Source organism: Pantherophis guttatus, chromosome 2, assembly GCF_059756535.1.
Source record: "Pantherophis guttatus breed Tessera chromosome 2, ASM5975653v1, whole genome shotgun sequence".
Classification (NCBI taxonomy): domain Eukaryota; kingdom Metazoa; phylum Chordata; class Lepidosauria; order Squamata; family Colubridae; genus Pantherophis; species Pantherophis guttatus.
In genome coordinates, this window is record NC_142064.1 from 159,049,937 (window position 1) to 159,067,489 (window position 17,553).

The window sequence follows — 17,553 nt, forward strand, 5'->3', positions numbered from 1 at the left end:
TATTTGTATTTCTGTACTTAGATTATAAATTCAATTCATCTCACAGTCAGATTTCCTAATCTAGTAAAATGCTGATATTTTGGATTGCATTTCCCATAATTCCAGACATGTTATGCAATAATTATGGGAGCTGTCAGCAAACACATTGAAAGTACCAGATTAGAAGAGTTTTCTATTTATTAGAATAATTAAAATTATACAGTCCTTATTTCCTTTCAAAAATTTTTCAAGCAATTACAAAATAATAGAATATAATAAAAGCTATTAATATTGTAAATTAATTTTAAAGTTGAAGCCAATTAAATATTTTGATATTCTGTTGGAGTAATAGCCACATTGATAGTATCTTGAAAACGAATTATAATAAAGTCAATTGCAAAAGGCAGCTTTACTTGGAAAGCTTACATCTCGTAAGAATGTCTTTAACACTATCAAACAACAACATCTACCTGTTGGGAAGGACTCAGTAGGTGAACAAAAATGCCAAGTCCAGTCCAAACATCTAGCTGATTGTAGGACCAACCATAATAAAATAGTAATGCTGATTTCTATTTAGATATGTTGTTACCATTACTGCTGGATTCCATGACTCCTTGAAATGTTGGCCCATAATCATAGCCACGAAGGCGAAGCTCTTTGTAAATGTCCCCCTTTGATAAACTAATTCCTGAGCAGGGATTTGGCTGGTTTTTCAAATCAATAAGTTGGTTTCGAAAGTTATTGAGAGCAGTTTCTTCCAAAATGCAAATTTTTCCTGGTATATCCAGTAGATAGAAGAAAAAAAAAGAGTCAATAAGCAGGCAGAGTCAGTATTTCCTTTTTTTTTTAACACACTCACTGATACTATTTACTTACCACTCACAGCCAGATTTCCATTTCCAGATACTTCAAAACACTGGGATGCAGGCATGAGTCTCACCTCCAACTGTGTTAAGCCTAAAAGGAAGGCAGAAATTAATGAGTACATTCAAGTATCATATATGAATAAAATAAAGAAAGCAGAAATGGTACAGTATTTGTATTTATGGTACATATCTTTCTCTGCTACCAGATAAAGGAATATGTACTGCATTGATAAGTCATTTAAAATTTATCTTCCATTTTTCATCTTATTTCTGTTCATATAAAAATAAACAGATTAAAAAAATAAGATCTCCCAGACACTATCAATGAACATTTCAAGGAATCAGCTCGATCAGACAATATTTAAGATGGAGCAATCTTTATTACTCTCACCTTTTTTGGGAAGTATTGTTGCCTGGTGGATTGTAACATCTTCAAACATGATAGGCAGTTCTTCTATCGTAGTTCCCAGGGAGCGTGCTAGAGTGCGCCAGGCTAGTACCAAGTAACCAGTTGCCGGATAGAGAACTCTGCCATCTATGCAATGGCCCACTAAGTAATGCTCAGGGGATTCAGGATTCACATCTGTTAACAACAATAGAAAAACAATATAGAAATTTTAGAACTTTCTTACGAACCTGGCTTTGGTATCTCTTACCCATAACCAAGAATCAATCTGTGCCCACTTTCTCTTACACTAGCTTCAGTGTCAGAGATGTCTCAAAGAAAACAGCTCTCTGATTCTTATTGCTTCCCATCTACTTCTTCTACTAAAGTGACACAAAGACTAGGACATGTTTTCCCTTGAGATTGTTAAAATCCCACTCAAATTTCTTTTTCTTTTTGGAGTGGGGGTCAAACAAAGAAGCCATTTGACTTCTAGTACATACCAATATTGTAGACTGTTGCTGCCCCAGAACCTCCAGACCCTGTTGGAAAATCTCCAGGTTTTGGGACATCCCAGATCTGGCTGTGGTCCCAAGCAATATAAGGAGAAATAAGTGGCGTTCCGGTTGGAACAGGATATTGAACGCGTGGAAACAGATTGTTTGCCAGGACATTTATTCTACGATAAGAAAAACAAAAATTTGTGAAAATTGTACCCATCACTCAGAGGCAAGAATAGTAGCTCCTGGAAAATGAGTTTTACTTTTCTTTCATGACTCCTTCTATTGATACTCTTGCAGCAACACAAACAAAACTTTGATTTTTAATGGTAGCATTTATATGTAAATAATACAGAATGTTTTTAATGCAACAATCCATTTTTCCATTATCTTAGCGTAATTAGAAATACAGGTTTCTTCCTCAGACCTTTAATTATTTCTTGGATAGTCATATAAAGTAGCTGGGGCAAAACAAATAATAGTACTATTCAATTCAATCCAATTATGAAATTTGGGCCATTATATTCCCCGCTAACCTTTCACTCATTCCCTTACCCTGTCAAGTGGATTTTTCCAACATTTGTCAGGAAAAATTCCAAATTGTTCTTGTGTTCCCTCCTCATCAAAGGTAAAATGGTGCAGGTTGGTTTCAACGATCTTTTCAGGATTGCCTAGTTAGTTAGAGATTACAAAAATGATCAGAAAAAGTTATACATTTCCTAGTTCCAAAAGATTTCATTAATTATGATTGTCAACTTCTGTCAGGCAAGTTTTTATGAGACCGGGGAACAAGGGCATGGCATGAAGAAAAAATAGTTGAAGAGAACAGCAAAAATAATTTTAAGACAATCATTCATTTTACTTAGTAAACAGATGGCTCTTTCTGCCACTATATAAGTGCTGGGAAAAGCTGCCTGTGTCGTAAGGTATAAGTACAGTGTAAGGAGGGTGGGAAATGATTGTCAATGCTATTGTTGACCTGACAGAAAAACTCCTTGTATCCATTATGTTCTGCCAACGTTTACAAACTGCATGGTAAAAAAATAATAATGCCTTTTGATGAGCTTCCTACACACAGCCAGTCAGGGCTTCTCAGAAGGATTAACAAGAAGTTTACTTTAGAAGAAAGTAATGTAAGATTTGCAAGTTCTAATTCATTTTTACTGGAGCTACAACTTCCCCCAACCAGAAGAGATGTAAGATAAGACATAGAAAGTATAAACATGCTCTGAGAGTTTCTGTCTTTGAGCACATGTTTAGTTTGGGTCCTGAGCCTATTGTCCTCCCCATTATTGTTCTTCCCCCCAAATTTTTCGGTTCAGCAGCAGTGGATATTACTTGGGAGAATGCCCTTTTAAATAAAATAGGGCTTAATTTTTGGTAAAAGTGAGTAAAATGTCATCATTTTATGTCAATGTTTAAAAAAAAAACGGGAGAATCCAGAATCCAGTATTATATTATTTCAAATCAATCAGATAGCACAACGTCCAGATACAGTTTCTGCACTCTCTGATTCAAATACCATGCAAGAACTCCTCTGCTCTTCACTTTATCATAGAAACCAGAAGTATTTGTCAAGGCAAATTGCCAAGATCTTAGCACTGCCAATCAAGAGGCTCTGGGCTGCTAGCTCAGACAGGAGAAGCAGTAAACATATGTAAGGATGATAAAAGAAAGACACCAGGAAGCCTGATGAAAATTCCGTAAGTAAGGGATGGGCACTGAACAATAAAAGTCTTGCCTGGGAGCCCCAGAGTGGCAAAATAATACATGCCCAAAAAGGCCACCTTAAGAAAAGGTGATGGTCCCTCAATTGCAAATTAATTGTATAAAATAGAACAGCTTGGATTTGAAATGACCTTGATTTTGATCTAAAGAGCACATCTAATTCTCAGAATAGCTTAGAAGGCTTGCAGAGGAAAAGTGAAATTGGCTAAGACCACCTCCAATTTTTATTCACTGTATTTGACAGGAAAGACAGCAAATACATAAACTCAGCAGCAGTAAATGTCAATGGAGATTCTCAGTCATCCAGGTCATGGTTGTCCCAAAAGTGCTTTTTCAAGAGGCAACTGGACTTTCCAGAAAGTCCAGTTGCCTCTTGAAAACGAACCTTTGGGTCAGCAGCAGTAAGATTAAAGAAAAAACTCAGAACAAGCATCAGAAACCAAACTTCCAGTAACACCTTTAGAATAGCTACATCATTTTCCAGGTTATGTTTTACATAATACATCTAGACTGTAATTTGCACACTGGACTGGAAAAACTGGAAAAGAAGCTTACTGCCAAGTAGATCCAAACTCACAACCAAGCTTAATATCTGTTGCACAACTGTACTTTCAGATTGCACAATCTAAACCAGTGTTGCATTTACCTTGTGCATTATTCTTCTCCCTAGATCGATATTTCACGACTATCTTAGCCAGTGATGGCTAACGTTTTCTAGATCGAGGGCCCAAAGTGTGCGCACGTGCGCAAATGCGCGTACACATCTTCAAACCCCCAAATGCAGTGTGCGTGGGTGCTGCATGTGCGTGGGGCCCCGCACATGCATGTGCCCCCCACACGCCCATGCACACGTACGCGGCCCCCTGCATGTACCCCGTGTGTGCGCGGCAGAGCCCCGACAATCTGCTGACCGGCGGGAGATGCGCACATGTGCAGCAGAGCTAAATTGGAGCAACGGCTTGCATGCCCACAGAGAGGGCGCTGCGTGCCATCTGTGGCACATGTGCCATAGGTTCGCCATCACACATCTAAGCTATTTCATTCCCTCCCTCCTGATGAGGCCTGCATCTTGCCTTCTGGTTCTCCGTCAGTCTAACTGCATGAAGCAAGTCATTTTTTGGACTTTTCTCTGTCTTTGGATGTTTAAATGACTTGTCCTTTTTACCTTTTTTCTCTTGAGAAAGAAAATCTATTCGCCCTGAAGAATCAAATGTTCAATCCTGCAAAGGTGTAAATGTACTTTGCCTCACAGCCTTTACCAGGTCTGGCCTCTTCTCTTTCTTTTTCAGTCTCAACCTTCCTTATTGTAATTAACCTGTGTGCAGGGGTTCCAATGCATATGAAAGAGGCCAAGATGGGCAGAACAAATAAGTTGACAGTCTTCTGATCATGATTTATCCAGCAGTGCATATAGGATATGGGAGTTTCTACTTACAGTTTATATGAACAGTTCACTGCATTTTCTCAAGCAACTAAAAATACAGCAGCTGTTTCTTTATTCTTTTGATCCACTAACCAAAGTATGAAGGGGATTATCTACACTGGGACTCTGATGCTTACAGAAATTACTCTTCAGGAGCAGCCAAAGGGTTCTGATTTGCCCAGGGCCTATTCAGTGCTCTTAATATAGTTCCCTAACATTAGTTTAAACAAGTGCTCTTAGCACTAATTTTCTGTCCTTTTGATTAACGTAAGTTTTTATTTTATTTCATTGCTGAATATTATCAGCAGCATGAGTCTACAAAATCCTTCATCTATTTTTATCTTAAACTAGTCAATGCAGATACTTTCAAGTTTTTCATATTCATTTCCTCTCTTTATTAGCTTTCCCTATAGGAAGCGGTTTTAAGTATTTGGAAAGTAATATTCTGGCCAAACATTTTTGGCATCTGCAGATTTGATTTGAATCTGGTCCATATAAGAAGATAATAGGATGCTGCCTTGAAAAAATCTTCACAATTAAAGTTCTCAAATATAACTAGTCCAATTAAGAGATTGTACTAGTTATGTTTGAGAACTTTAATCAAGAAGGTTTTTCAAAGTTTGCTTTCTAGAGCTTTCCTTACTTATCAGTCAACTCTTGATAGATGGATCTGAAGTTCAGGAAACAAACAATTATTTTCCTTGCTCCTTGATTCTAAGAATGGCCCCTGAAAAAATGGCAGGAGTAGCACTGGAAGAGGTAATGGATTAAAGCACAGCTCTTCTAAAGCAACACAAATAACTTTTGATGCAATGCTGGGAGTAGTGCTTATAAAACCCTGTAACTCTAAAATGTCATACAACTACAAATCTGTGTCAATGCTCAGTGAGGAAACCAACTTGCTGCTATACCACATGAGGTACAGTTGCGGCATTTGCCATCTCCCTGTGACTTCCAGAGAGGCAACAAAATTATACCAATATCTGTTCAGGAACTGTTCCTGCATTGTTCCCTGTTGGTCAGGTCCTTCTCACAAAGTCAGAAACACTCTTCTTCCTTCTACAGGTAGACCTCAACTCACAAAGTTACAGCAGTGCTAAAAGAGGGACTCATGACCGTTTTTCACACTTACAACATTGCAGCATCTCTGTAGTCACATGATCAAAATTCAGATGCTTGGCAACAGGTTCATATTTATGATGCTTGCAGAATCCCAGGGTCATGTGATCCCCTTCTGCAACTTTCTGACAAGCAAAGTCAATGGGGAAACCAGATTCACTTAACAACCTCTCCTGCGGCAGCTGCATTGATTGCCAATTTGCTTCCGGGTGCAATTCAAGGTGCTGGTTGTCGCCTTTAAAGCCCTTCATGGCTTGGGACTAGGTTATCTGAGGGACCGTCTCTTGCTGGTCACATCTACCTGACCCACTAGAGCAGGGAGACAAGGAATGTTGTGGGTCCCATCCTCTAGGGAGACACACCTGGTGGGACCCAGAAGAAGGGCCTTCTCCGTGGTGGCTCCCTCTCTCTGGAACATCATTCCCCCAGAGATTAGAATGGCCTCCACTCTAACACTCTTCTGGAAGGCGCTGAAGTCCTGGTTCTGCCAGTGGGCTTGGGGAATCCAGAGTGGGATGGAGCCCATTAAATGGCTTGTGTGACGTGTTGTCGCTGGAGTGGGGGGTTATTATATTATTTTATTAATTTATTAGGTGATTATTCTCTTTTATTAGTTTTATTGTTTTATATATGAGGTTTTTATATTCCTGTAAGCCGCCTTGAGTCGCCGTGTGCGAATAGGTAGCAATATAAATTTCCTAAAACGAATAAAATAAATAACCACATTACTAAATTAACAACTGCAGTGGTTCACTTAACAATTGTGGCAAGAAAGGTCATAAAATGGGGGGAAACTCACTTAACAAATGTTTCAGTTAGCCACAGAAATTTTGGGCTCAATTGCGGTCGTAAGTCGAGGACTATCTGTACTCTGAAACAGGGGGAGGCAGGGCTGTGCCACAAAATATTTCAGAGCAGTTACATGTTCCCAGGAAAACATGCAATTGTTTTATGGTGCTGCAGACAAGAACCAAGTTCATGTTTTTATGTCCCTTGAAGCACTTTTTGGAAATCAAATTCCAAGCTTCATAGCCTCAAAACATAATAAATGAAGTCATCATAGTAAAACATACTAAAGCAGCCTAGAAAACTCTATGGGACAACTGTTACACAGATGACTTTGTATAAAAAGTCTTTGTATAAAAACTCTGTCCTGGTCCTATTAGATCTCTCAGCGGCTTTTGATACCATCGACCATGGTATCATGCTGCGGCGGTTGAGGGGGTTAGGAATAGGGGGCACCGTTCTGTGGTGGTTCTCCTCCTTCCTCTCTGACCGTTCGCAGTTTGTGTTGGCAGGGAGGCAGAGGTCGACCTCAAGGCGCCTCGCTTGGGGAGTGCCGCAAGGGTCGGTCCTCTCGCCCCTTCTGTTCAACATTTATGTGAAGCTGCTGGGTGAGATCATCCGTGGTTTTGGGGTGAGAGTCCATCAGTACGCTGATGACACTCAGCTGTACATCTCCACCCCAGACCACCCCAACGATGCCCTTGATATGATGTCTCACTGCCTGGAGGCCGTGCGGGTTTGGATGGGGAGAAATAGGCTCAGACTCAACCCTTCCAAGACCGAGTGGCTGTGGCTTCCGGCGTCCCGATATAGTCAGCTGGTGCCATCGCTGACTATTGGGGGTGAATCTCTGCCCCCCACAGAGAGGGCTCGCAATCTGGGCGTCCTCCTGGACGCACGGCTGTCTTTAGAAGAGCATATGACGGCTATGGCCAGGGGGGCTTTTTATCAGGTTCGCCTGATTCGCCAGTTGCAGCCCTTTGTGGACCGGGACGCCTTGCGCACGGTCACTCACGCCCTTGTCAGCTCCCGGCTGGACTATTGTAATGCTCTCTACATGGGGCTCCCGTTGAAGAGCACTCGGAGGCTCCAGCTGGTCCAGAATGCGGCCGCGCGGGTGGTTATGGGTGCAACCCGTTGTGCCCACGTGACACCCCTCCTAACCCGTTGTGCCCACGTGACACCCCTCCTGCGCGAGCTGCACTGGCTCCCAGTGGTCTTCCGGGTGCAATTCAAGGTGTTGGTCACCATCTTTAAAGCGCTCCATGGCATAGGACCCGGATATCTTTGAGACCGACTTCTGCCACCAACAGCCTCCCACCGGCCAGTTCGCTCTCACAGAGGGTCTCCTCAGGGTGCCATCAGCCAAGTTATGTCGGCTGGCGACACCCAGGGGGAGGGCCTTCTCTGTGGGAGCCCCTGCCCTGTGGAATGAACTGCCCCCGGAAATGCATAAGATCTCCGACCTCTGTGTATTTCACTGTGCCCTCAAGACCCTGCTGTTCCGCCAAGCCGGGCTATCAATGTAATGATTTTTAAATTGGGTTTTAAATTTTTGGGGTTTTAAATCTGAGCCAAAACTATGTAATAATTTTAATTAATTTTAACTGATGTCTGTCTTTGTGTTTTTAATAGGCTGTACACCACCCTGAGTCCTTCGGGAGAAGGGCGGTATAGAAATAAATCTCTCTCTCTCTCTCTCTCATATATATATATATATATACACACATACACACACACACATATGTATATATACATACATACATACACCACTTCACAGTGCTTTACAGCCCTCTCTAAGCGGGTTACAGAATCAGCCTATTGCCCCCAACAATCTGGGCCCTCATTTTACCGATCTTGGAAGGCTGGAAGGCTGAGTCAACCTTGAGCCTGGTGAGATTCGATCTGCCAAATTGCAGGCAGCCGGCAGTCAGCAGAAGTTGCCTGCAGTACTGCACTCTAACCACTGCACCACCAAGCATTTCCATTCTATAATGGGTTTATCTTATTATGGGAGTGATGCCTTCCTTACAAGATAGATTTTGCTACAACATATTATTTCTAAAATTAAAATTGACCATTTATAATGACCTCTTTTTATGAAGAATGACAACCAAACATCCTTATAGACATTGGTTTTGTATCACACCAATATAAAAGCACCTGAAATTACTCGGTAATTGTTCCCAGTAATCAGGATAAACTTCCAAAGACATTTAAAAACACAAGATAAATTTTGCAGCAAAGGCAAAATTTGTTAACTTTCACTCAAAACAAACAAAACAAAAAACCCTCAAACAAACAAGAAACCAAAACCACATAGGTAAGCAGAATTTTAAAACTCTGAAGCTATTCTTCCTGTGCCTTCAAAACAAAAAAGCAATTGTGTCTCTCAGTGATGTAAACCTATACATGAATAACTAGGAGTAAATCCCACTTCAGGTAGTCCTTGATTTACAACTACATGTGGACCCAAAATTTCCGTTGCTAAGCAAGGAAGTTGTTAAATAAGTTTTGCTGCATTTTACATTTTTGCCACAGTTGTTAAGTGAATCACTGCAGTTGTTAAGTGAGTGATGTGATCATTAAGTGAATCCCCATTGACTCTGCCTGTTAGAAACCAGCTGGGAAGGTTACAAATAGTGATCACACGATTCCAGGACACTGCAAACATGATAAATACATGTCAGTTTCCAAGAGTCCGAATTCTGATCATGTGACCATGGGGATGCTGCAACGGTCATAAGTGGGGAAATCGTCACTTTTTTCAGTAGTGTTGTGATTTTGAATGGTCACTAAACAAATGCTGTAAGTTGAGGACTACCTATAAATGCCAATGTACTTGCTTTTAAAGCAGCATAAATAGGGTTATTTTGTTCGAGTCATAGTTCCCTGGTGAGTGGATAGCCATAAAAATTGAACACATAAATAATTACAGTAATAAATAATTCAGGGAGTGTCCTGAAACTTCATGGTATGTTCCGAATTGTAACTTCTTAGAATTGCCTGGGCAGTTTAAATAGGAAGTCAATGTACTCTTGTAACTCCATTCTAGTTTAGCCCATGGTTGAATATACAGACAAGCCTTGCACTTTTCACATTTTAACTCTAACCTGTGCAAATGGGATCCTTGTTGCCATTGCTTTTATAATCCTAGTTGTACTGGTCTAAGTTGTAACAAAGATTTTAGATGCTGTAATTCTATTCCTTATAAAAATGAATTGCTCTAACTCAATTTTCTGAGAATAGTTGGGAAACCTAGAGATTAGAGATTTTATTTCTAGAAACCACTGAGCAGCAAAACCAGCATGACCATCGTTTCAAAGTGACTATGAGCTACAAACTCCACATCACAACCCTATAACACTAAGTATTACAAAACAAGGTATTTGGAGATATTCAATAGCCTTGTGGAAAAATGACTATGATTTAATTTTCTGCTACATTTTCTACTCCCAAATGATATTAATGAAATGGCTTCTGTCTTTTTGGTTTCAGAAAATATTATGAATGCTGAGCAGCAAATTAAAACTGGTGCGGAAAAGCTACATGATATTTAGAAACAGAGGAAAGTATGAACTGGTGAGGAGGACCCAGCAGATTTCCACAAGTTGGTGTTTCAAGAGATCCTTGACTGAAGGAAATTCTGGGAATTTTCAACTACAACACATCTGAAGATGCCAATTTTGGGAAGATTGGCCCCACAGTATTCTTACTAACTTTTACTCATTGTAGTCCCCAAGAGTAATACCTGTAGAAGAGCATGGGGAGCAATTTCCACTACCACTGCATTATCTGGAACATGCTTCAGACCTTCCTGGAAAAGCACTGGGTTGACAAGATTATTCACATGATACTCAGCGGAGGAATTCTGAGCCAGCTCACTTTGCCATTGGCTTTCAGGGATAGAGGTACTGATCCAGCGGGATGAGCGAGGCTTTGGATTTAGGATAACCTAAAAGGAGGAAATAAAAGGATATGCGAACATTGGAGATCACTTCTTTTGATCTGAACCCCTCCACCCTCCCCAGTGCTGGATCCTTCCAGAGCATTACCTTTTGCAGGGCACTCAGCAACACTGGTGCAATTGAAGCCATATAGTAGGAGTGGAAAGCAACTCCAGCACTCAGCACTTCCTTCGCAAATACACCTTCTGATTTCAACTTAGTCACAAATTTGGCTACAGCCTCCTAAAAAATTAGCAAAACAATAACCCTTTAGAGTTACTCCAATAGTTGATTGTTAATTGCATTATGCACTTGGGCCCTGCTGCCTGAAGGGCATCCATTACATCCCACATGTTGCTCCAATGTAATCGGTCTACATTTAATATTGAACAAACTATTAAGTATTCCAGGAGTTGATACTGTTGTTTGTTACACATTCTCCTGAACTGTCCAAACAAAAACTGAAATAATATTATATCTCCCCATATGCTATTCTATATTATTTACTCTCATCTATCTTGCTGTTCTATCCAGAAGGCAATCAAGGCAGTCCATAATCCTCATCCTGAATGTGACCCTTGGTTAGCATTCACACAGCCTGCTGGCAACCCTTAAAGCTAAGAGTTTTCACAAATACAAGTAAGTTTAATTAGCTGAAGAGCATTGAGCTTTCACATCCAGTTGACCCAGCCGAGACGGTATTGAGAACATGGAGCTAATACCCTAAATGCCAACATTTGAAGTAATCCTTCACACTATTTTACCTGAGGGCCTGAGATGGTGACAGTGTCTTCAGAATTATGACAGGCAGGTACCACTCCTGGAGGGCACTTTTCCCTGCATTCCTCCCATGTCAGACCTGAAAAGGACAGGTTACGTTAGATAAATCCAATCAAATGAAGAATAAGCAGAAAATTTTTCATAGGAACAGCAACTTAACATTACTAGAGCTAAAAAACATTTCTTCCCTAAAATTATTTCTGTGTCTTTGTAGAACACCACTCTTTGTGGGAAGGATTATGAAGCCCTTTTCTTCATCTAGTTTTTCCGGAAGATATTATTAATTTAATTTAATTTAATTTAATTTAATTTAACTTAATTTAATTTATCGCATTTCTATGCCGCCCAACTCCCAAGGGACTCTGGGTAGCTTAAAATCTCATGTATTCTCTACCATCAAACAGTATAAAACTATGCTATATGTACAGTGCTCTCCTGTGAATATTTATTCAAAAGGACTATATTCTGGTGTGCATTGAATTACAGCTGTAATTACATAAAGTTGGTGATATTGACAGCCATGGATTAGATACCTGAAAAGCAAGCTAAATTAGTATTTTAAGCGTTCATACAGCTTAGGAACTAGAACAGGGATCTCAAACTTTTGAATAAACATAAGCCACAAAGTTTTCCCTTGGTATCAAATACGTTAGACTACCTTTCTCAAAGCTGCCAATTAAAACGGCATCTGATCATACTGTTCTAAACAGTGCAATCTAAAACATGCCCTGTCATTTATATGCTCTATTCTTATCATCCATCTTGCATGATGGAGCCTTGTCAACTTATTCATAAAGTTATCTCCTATTACAAGTTCTAGTCCAAAACTGGGGCTTTTATATTTTATATTGTGTTAAATCATATGCTATATTGTGTTAATTGAACTTTTAAATTTTTTGTATGTGAATTCAACAAGGTTTGACATTTACTGGCAAGCTCGGATTCCACTAAACCTAAGAAAATTAATTGAAGCTGCCAACTGTTGGTTCAATTAACCAGCAAAAGCAACAACCTCAATTCATTCCAGTGACTGATACAGTATTTTTAAAAAAATTGAAGTCCAAAATGCTGAAATATCTAATCAGACATATGCCATTCAAGTAGAAATGCTCACTCATTTATTGACTTCTATGGCTGCCCACTAATACATCATTCTGAACAACTTGCAGCGTTTATGAACAAAAGGAAGCAATACTAGAAATAGCTATGCCAGGATGAAACACTCCCCCCCTCCCAACTAACAGCAATTAATTCAAATAGCACTTGGGTGACAGGACAAAGAATCCTGTATTGATAATCCAAAGAAAGGTTGAAAGAAGGACTATATTCCGTAAAGCACACACACCTCACTGGCAAGTTGCTTCTGGAAACAAGTTTTGCAGGTGTATCCATTGTTTCATAAAGTTGCCAAACCTGGCTGACTAGAGACAACAGCTCAACCAAAAAAAAGATGTGTGGGTATTTTGGGAAACAATGACTATTTCTAGAATATATTTTTTGAATTAAATATAATTTTCAAGTCCAATTTCTTAACTCAAGCACAGGGTACAGTGTCAGACTGTAAGAATCTTACAGGCCCAATATCTCTAATAGGTTTTGTAATGAAAGATAGTTACTTAAATCCAACCCATTTTATTGCTTAATACACAATTAACTAGATCTTGTTAAGACCACAAACGTTTATTTCTGAGTTGAATTTAGGTAACTACCTTTCATTACAAAACCTATTAGAGATATTGGGCCTGTGAGATTCTTACAGTCTGACACTGTACCCTGTGCTTGAGTTAAGAAATTGGACTTGAAAATTATATTTAATTCAAAAAATATATTCTAGAAATAGTCATTGTTTCCCAAAATGCCCACACATCTTTTTTTGGCTGAGCTGTTGTCTCTAGGTTTAAGGTTTAACACTTGCCAAAGCTCGTTTCCATATAATTAGAGAGCCAATTCTCCAGCCTACACTCCAGTGAAATTATGGGATAATACATAAAATCTCTTTTGTAATTCTTTTAAACTAAATTGGCAATAGCAGTATTTATAGCAGCAGTTGTTGCCAGCAAACAGTCAAATTGTGATTAACACCAGCTGTCTGCAATTTCTGTAAATTCGAATCTCCCCAGGCTCAAGGTTGACTCAGCCTTCCATCCTTTCTAAGGAAGGTAAATTGAGGACCCAGTTTGTGGGGGCAATAAGCTGACTTTGTATAAAATATACAAAAGTATGAAGGCTATTGCTTAACGCAGTGTAAGCCGCCCTGAGTCTCCGGAGAAGGACGGCATATAAATCAAATAAAAAAAAAAAAAGCCAATATAATAGCCTGGTGAAATAAGTTAGCCTTTTCTTTTGGTGACTGAAGAGCAATAAGCACAGTTTGTATAAATTGATGGAAAATGTTGACTTTTTAAAAGTCCAGATCTATCGGTGATTAAGAAGCAGCTTTAAAAATCAGTACAACATAAGGAAAAAGCCTTTTTGGATTTTCCCTTACGTCTACCCATATTTTCAATTGTTTCTGTAAAAGCTTCTTCAGTACGCTGTAACTTTCCCCAAACTCCCATCACAACTGTGCTGCATAGTAACCAAGATTATAATCCAACATGTCTAGAGAGGCAGCAGGATGAAAAATTGGGCTATTTGATCACTCTCAAAATGGACAAAGTAGAAATAGAAAAGAAACACCAGTTTTATGTGGTATCAGAATACACTGTAATACTCAGCCATTTGATCATAGTGGAATAAAGAAAGCAAACCATTACTAGGAGTTGTCCATTCTTTGCATTAAAGATATATGGCAATAAGCTTTCAGTAGCTATAATCCAACAGCTTGGACAACCAAGCTGTCATCCCTAAGCTATAAAATAGTTGGTTTAGAGACAGTATATGGATGCGATGGTGTTAATTCAGGTTTAAGAATTAGTGTGCTGTGTCGACTCCCTCCTCAAGTTATAACTCAAATGTTTTTTCTCAATATTCATGAGGGACTTTTACTTACCAACAGCGGCCATCCCTCCAGGTGGCAATTTCGCGTCTTTGACACATTTTCCTCTCCAGTAAGCTGAGAGAATTACCTCTTCATGTGTTAGGGAGTTATCTGCATAGCCACAGGCCAGTTCTCCGACGGAGTGACCAATAATCCCATCAGGCTGCAAACCTGCAGCCCTGAAAACATCAATTTGTGCAATCTGTGGAGACAATATTGTTGCTGGATTTAGATATGTGAAGCAGTATCGGCAAGCTAATTCTAAGATGGTTTCAGAGATGTCATTATGTGGTACTGGGCCAAGGAGCTCCTGCTGTATTCACGCCAGCATATTCCTACAGTCAGCAGCTATACCAGCTACAGAAATGAACGCGATGTTATTGTAACATTGAGTTCCATACCTCTTGCATATTTTAAGGCAAAGGTTTGTTTTCAATTATACTTGCAATTAAGCCTTAATGTGTCATTGTTAGTGCTTAACATATTGTTCTCTATTTTTCCTTCATGATGCTCAAGACAGAAATTATGTTCTCCTTGTTTTCATCTTAGATAAAGTTGACAGATAAGTACCTGACTCAGCATGAATTATAATGAGTCACTCAGTAAACTCTATGATAAATAAGGTTTGAAAATGAATCTCTATGGTTGAAATGACATTAACTTGAGGATATTCAGATGTTTTGAATTCCAATTCCAATAATGCTTGTCTATAATAATCAATTTGGAACTGGTGGGAATTTAAATCCAAAACATTGCAGAAGTATCATGTCATCCCATCTTTCAAGCATTTTTCCAGCCTAATTCTAGACTATGACTAAAATAAATCTCCAGTCTGTAACAAAGCTTGTGTGCACCAAAGCAACTTGCCAAAATAGATCTATCCTTCTTACCTGAATAGCTGCAAGCCCAACAAATGCATTTACTGTTTCATTAAAAGCATTTTCATCTGAACTCAAAAGAAGATCCGAGACTTTCAAGCCTGTGTCCTTCAGAGCCTCGTCTGAACGCAAGATGGATTGTCGGAAGAGATCAAGCTTCATTAGGCTGAGACCCATCCCTTTCCACTGTGTCCCCATGCCTGAAAATTAAAGGAGAGAACCCTTGCTATTATTAGTGAATGGATAAATTGATTTTTGATGTGACATTTGGAGCAGCGTTTAAAAATTCTGTGTCCCAGAAGACTGAAACTTTCCAGTTAGTAGCGCATATATGAAGGTGAGCCAAGCAGTTTCAAGGTTGTTTGCGACTGAATGGAGCTAGAGGGTGGAAAAAAAGAGAGAGAGAGCGCAATTACCTGAACAAATGTACCACAGAGGTCTCCCTGAGGCCTGGGCCATTTGAACTTCCTTTATATCACTCTCACTTCCAATCAAGGTATAGCCCCTGTAGGGCATGGATGACACTGATACCCCAGAGATATCATTAAGCATGCTCAGATATGCAGCATGTTCCTGCATTTTGAAGCTCTGTTCTATTAGTGTTTCTACTGCTTCTTGAGTCCTTCCACAAAACTGTAACAATCGTGGCAAATTGGGAGCTTCCGGTGGGGGTGATTTGTTCCTGTTAGCTCTCAGAATGACATGAGCATTTGAACCTCCAAAGCCAAAGGAATTGATTCCAGCAAGGGAGCCTTTTACGGGGGTTGGCTTGGTGACTACTTGTAGGCGGCCGTCGTCTAAGGCAGGAATATCTGGATTTGGGGTGTTGTAGTGGAGATTTGGTGCCCATACACCATACTCAAATGACAGAACAACCTAAAACAGAGAAAACGTAACAAGACTAATTACTGGTTTTGTAACAAGTGTAATATAGAGATATAATTTTGGCATCATCCATGAAGGCTAAAAAAAAACCCCTACTCTCAAGTTACATATGCAGACTTTAAGACCCTGTAAAGTCACCCATTCTACCCTCAAATATTTGAAGATAGAATTGCTGGAGTCTTTTTTTATATTGTGGAAGCCTCAAAATTAAGAAAATATTCTGTTCATCATCATACAATATATCAATTCTGTATTTCTGCTTCCTCCTTCCCATTCTCTTTCCTTTTCTGTGTTGGCAACCTTGCACTTTCCTCCTGCTTTCACCCATAAGGATCAATGAGCCCAACTTTTACCTCTGCACTGGATCACTTACAAATGATCACTCTGCTCTCATTCTCATTCACAACACAAGTGGGAGCAACATATACAATAAGACAAGTATAAAATCTTTACCTTTGCTAAAGCTGCAAGACCAGAAGCCGGTTCTGGATGGCCCATGTTAGATTTTGTAGATCCAATCAACAATGGTGGCCGCTTTGATTGGCAAAAGACATTTATAATGCCATTCACTTCCTGTGGATCCCCAACCTAAGAATGAAAGAAAGATTGAAAGATTTCAAAGCTAACAATGACTGCTTCATTCTGTCAGTTTTTTTCATAAAATTGTATACACAGGTAATATGGTTGAAGGTAGAGACTACTATGATTGAGCCTAGTGGAGAGTAAGCATGCATATCTAAGATGGGAATAATTCTTTATATGCAGTCCAAATCTTCTAGCGTGACTCTAATCATATTCATTAGGAAGATTTTGAAATTATAAACCAATTTGAATATTACTGAAATATTGGGATGAAATAACAAGGCAGGAATCATGGTTTGCTGAGGCGTTGTCTTCTCCCGTGAAAACTTTAAATGGGAAATCTATTTTTTCTAACTCAGAGGAGTACAAAAAAATAATGATGGAATTCTAGAAGAATTACAATGAACATCAAAAGAAAATAATCAGAATAGAAATAGAATGTACCTTTGTGCCTGTGCCATGGGCTTCTATATATTCTACTTCTTCAGGTTTAATTCCAGACTCTCTGTACAGAGAACTGACCAACTGTTGTTGCATCCACCCAGAAGGAAATGTTACACCTAAAGTAAGAAGAACCATTAGCTCTCAATTTTGTATGAAGTACCAAAACATCCTCATTTAAGATTCAATCCTATACCAAATTACTTGGAAAAGTCCATTTATTAGGTCCTCATAATTAGGCATGTATAATTGTACTATTAGAGTGTAACCCAGT

General features: G+C 39.4%; 1 protein-coding gene across 1 annotated transcript in view; it reads right to left on the reverse strand.

The window, feature by feature from the left end:
* The window catches only part of FASN (fatty acid synthase), a 56,423-nt gene that overhangs the window by 20,916 nt on the left and 17,954 nt on the right, over positions 1-17,553 (reverse strand). The window contains exons 8-20 of the mRNA XM_087887119.1: positions 17,283-17,398; positions 16,710-16,844; positions 15,788-16,247; positions 15,384-15,571; positions 14,506-14,695; positions 11,498-11,592; positions 10,842-10,976; positions 10,538-10,741; positions 2,286-2,401; positions 1,734-1,909; positions 1,237-1,428; positions 856-936; positions 569-754 (exon numbers count right to left, since the gene is read on the reverse strand). Coding sequence (XP_087743245.1) covers positions 569-754; positions 856-936; positions 1,237-1,428; positions 1,734-1,909; positions 2,286-2,401; positions 10,538-10,741; positions 10,842-10,976; positions 11,498-11,592; positions 14,506-14,695; positions 15,384-15,571; positions 15,788-16,247; positions 16,710-16,844; positions 17,283-17,398 — 2,274 coding nt within the window. The remainder of the gene's footprint in view (positions 1-568; positions 755-855; positions 937-1,236; positions 1,429-1,733; positions 1,910-2,285; positions 2,402-10,537; positions 10,742-10,841; positions 10,977-11,497; positions 11,593-14,505; positions 14,696-15,383; positions 15,572-15,787; positions 16,248-16,709; positions 16,845-17,282; positions 17,399-17,553) is intronic.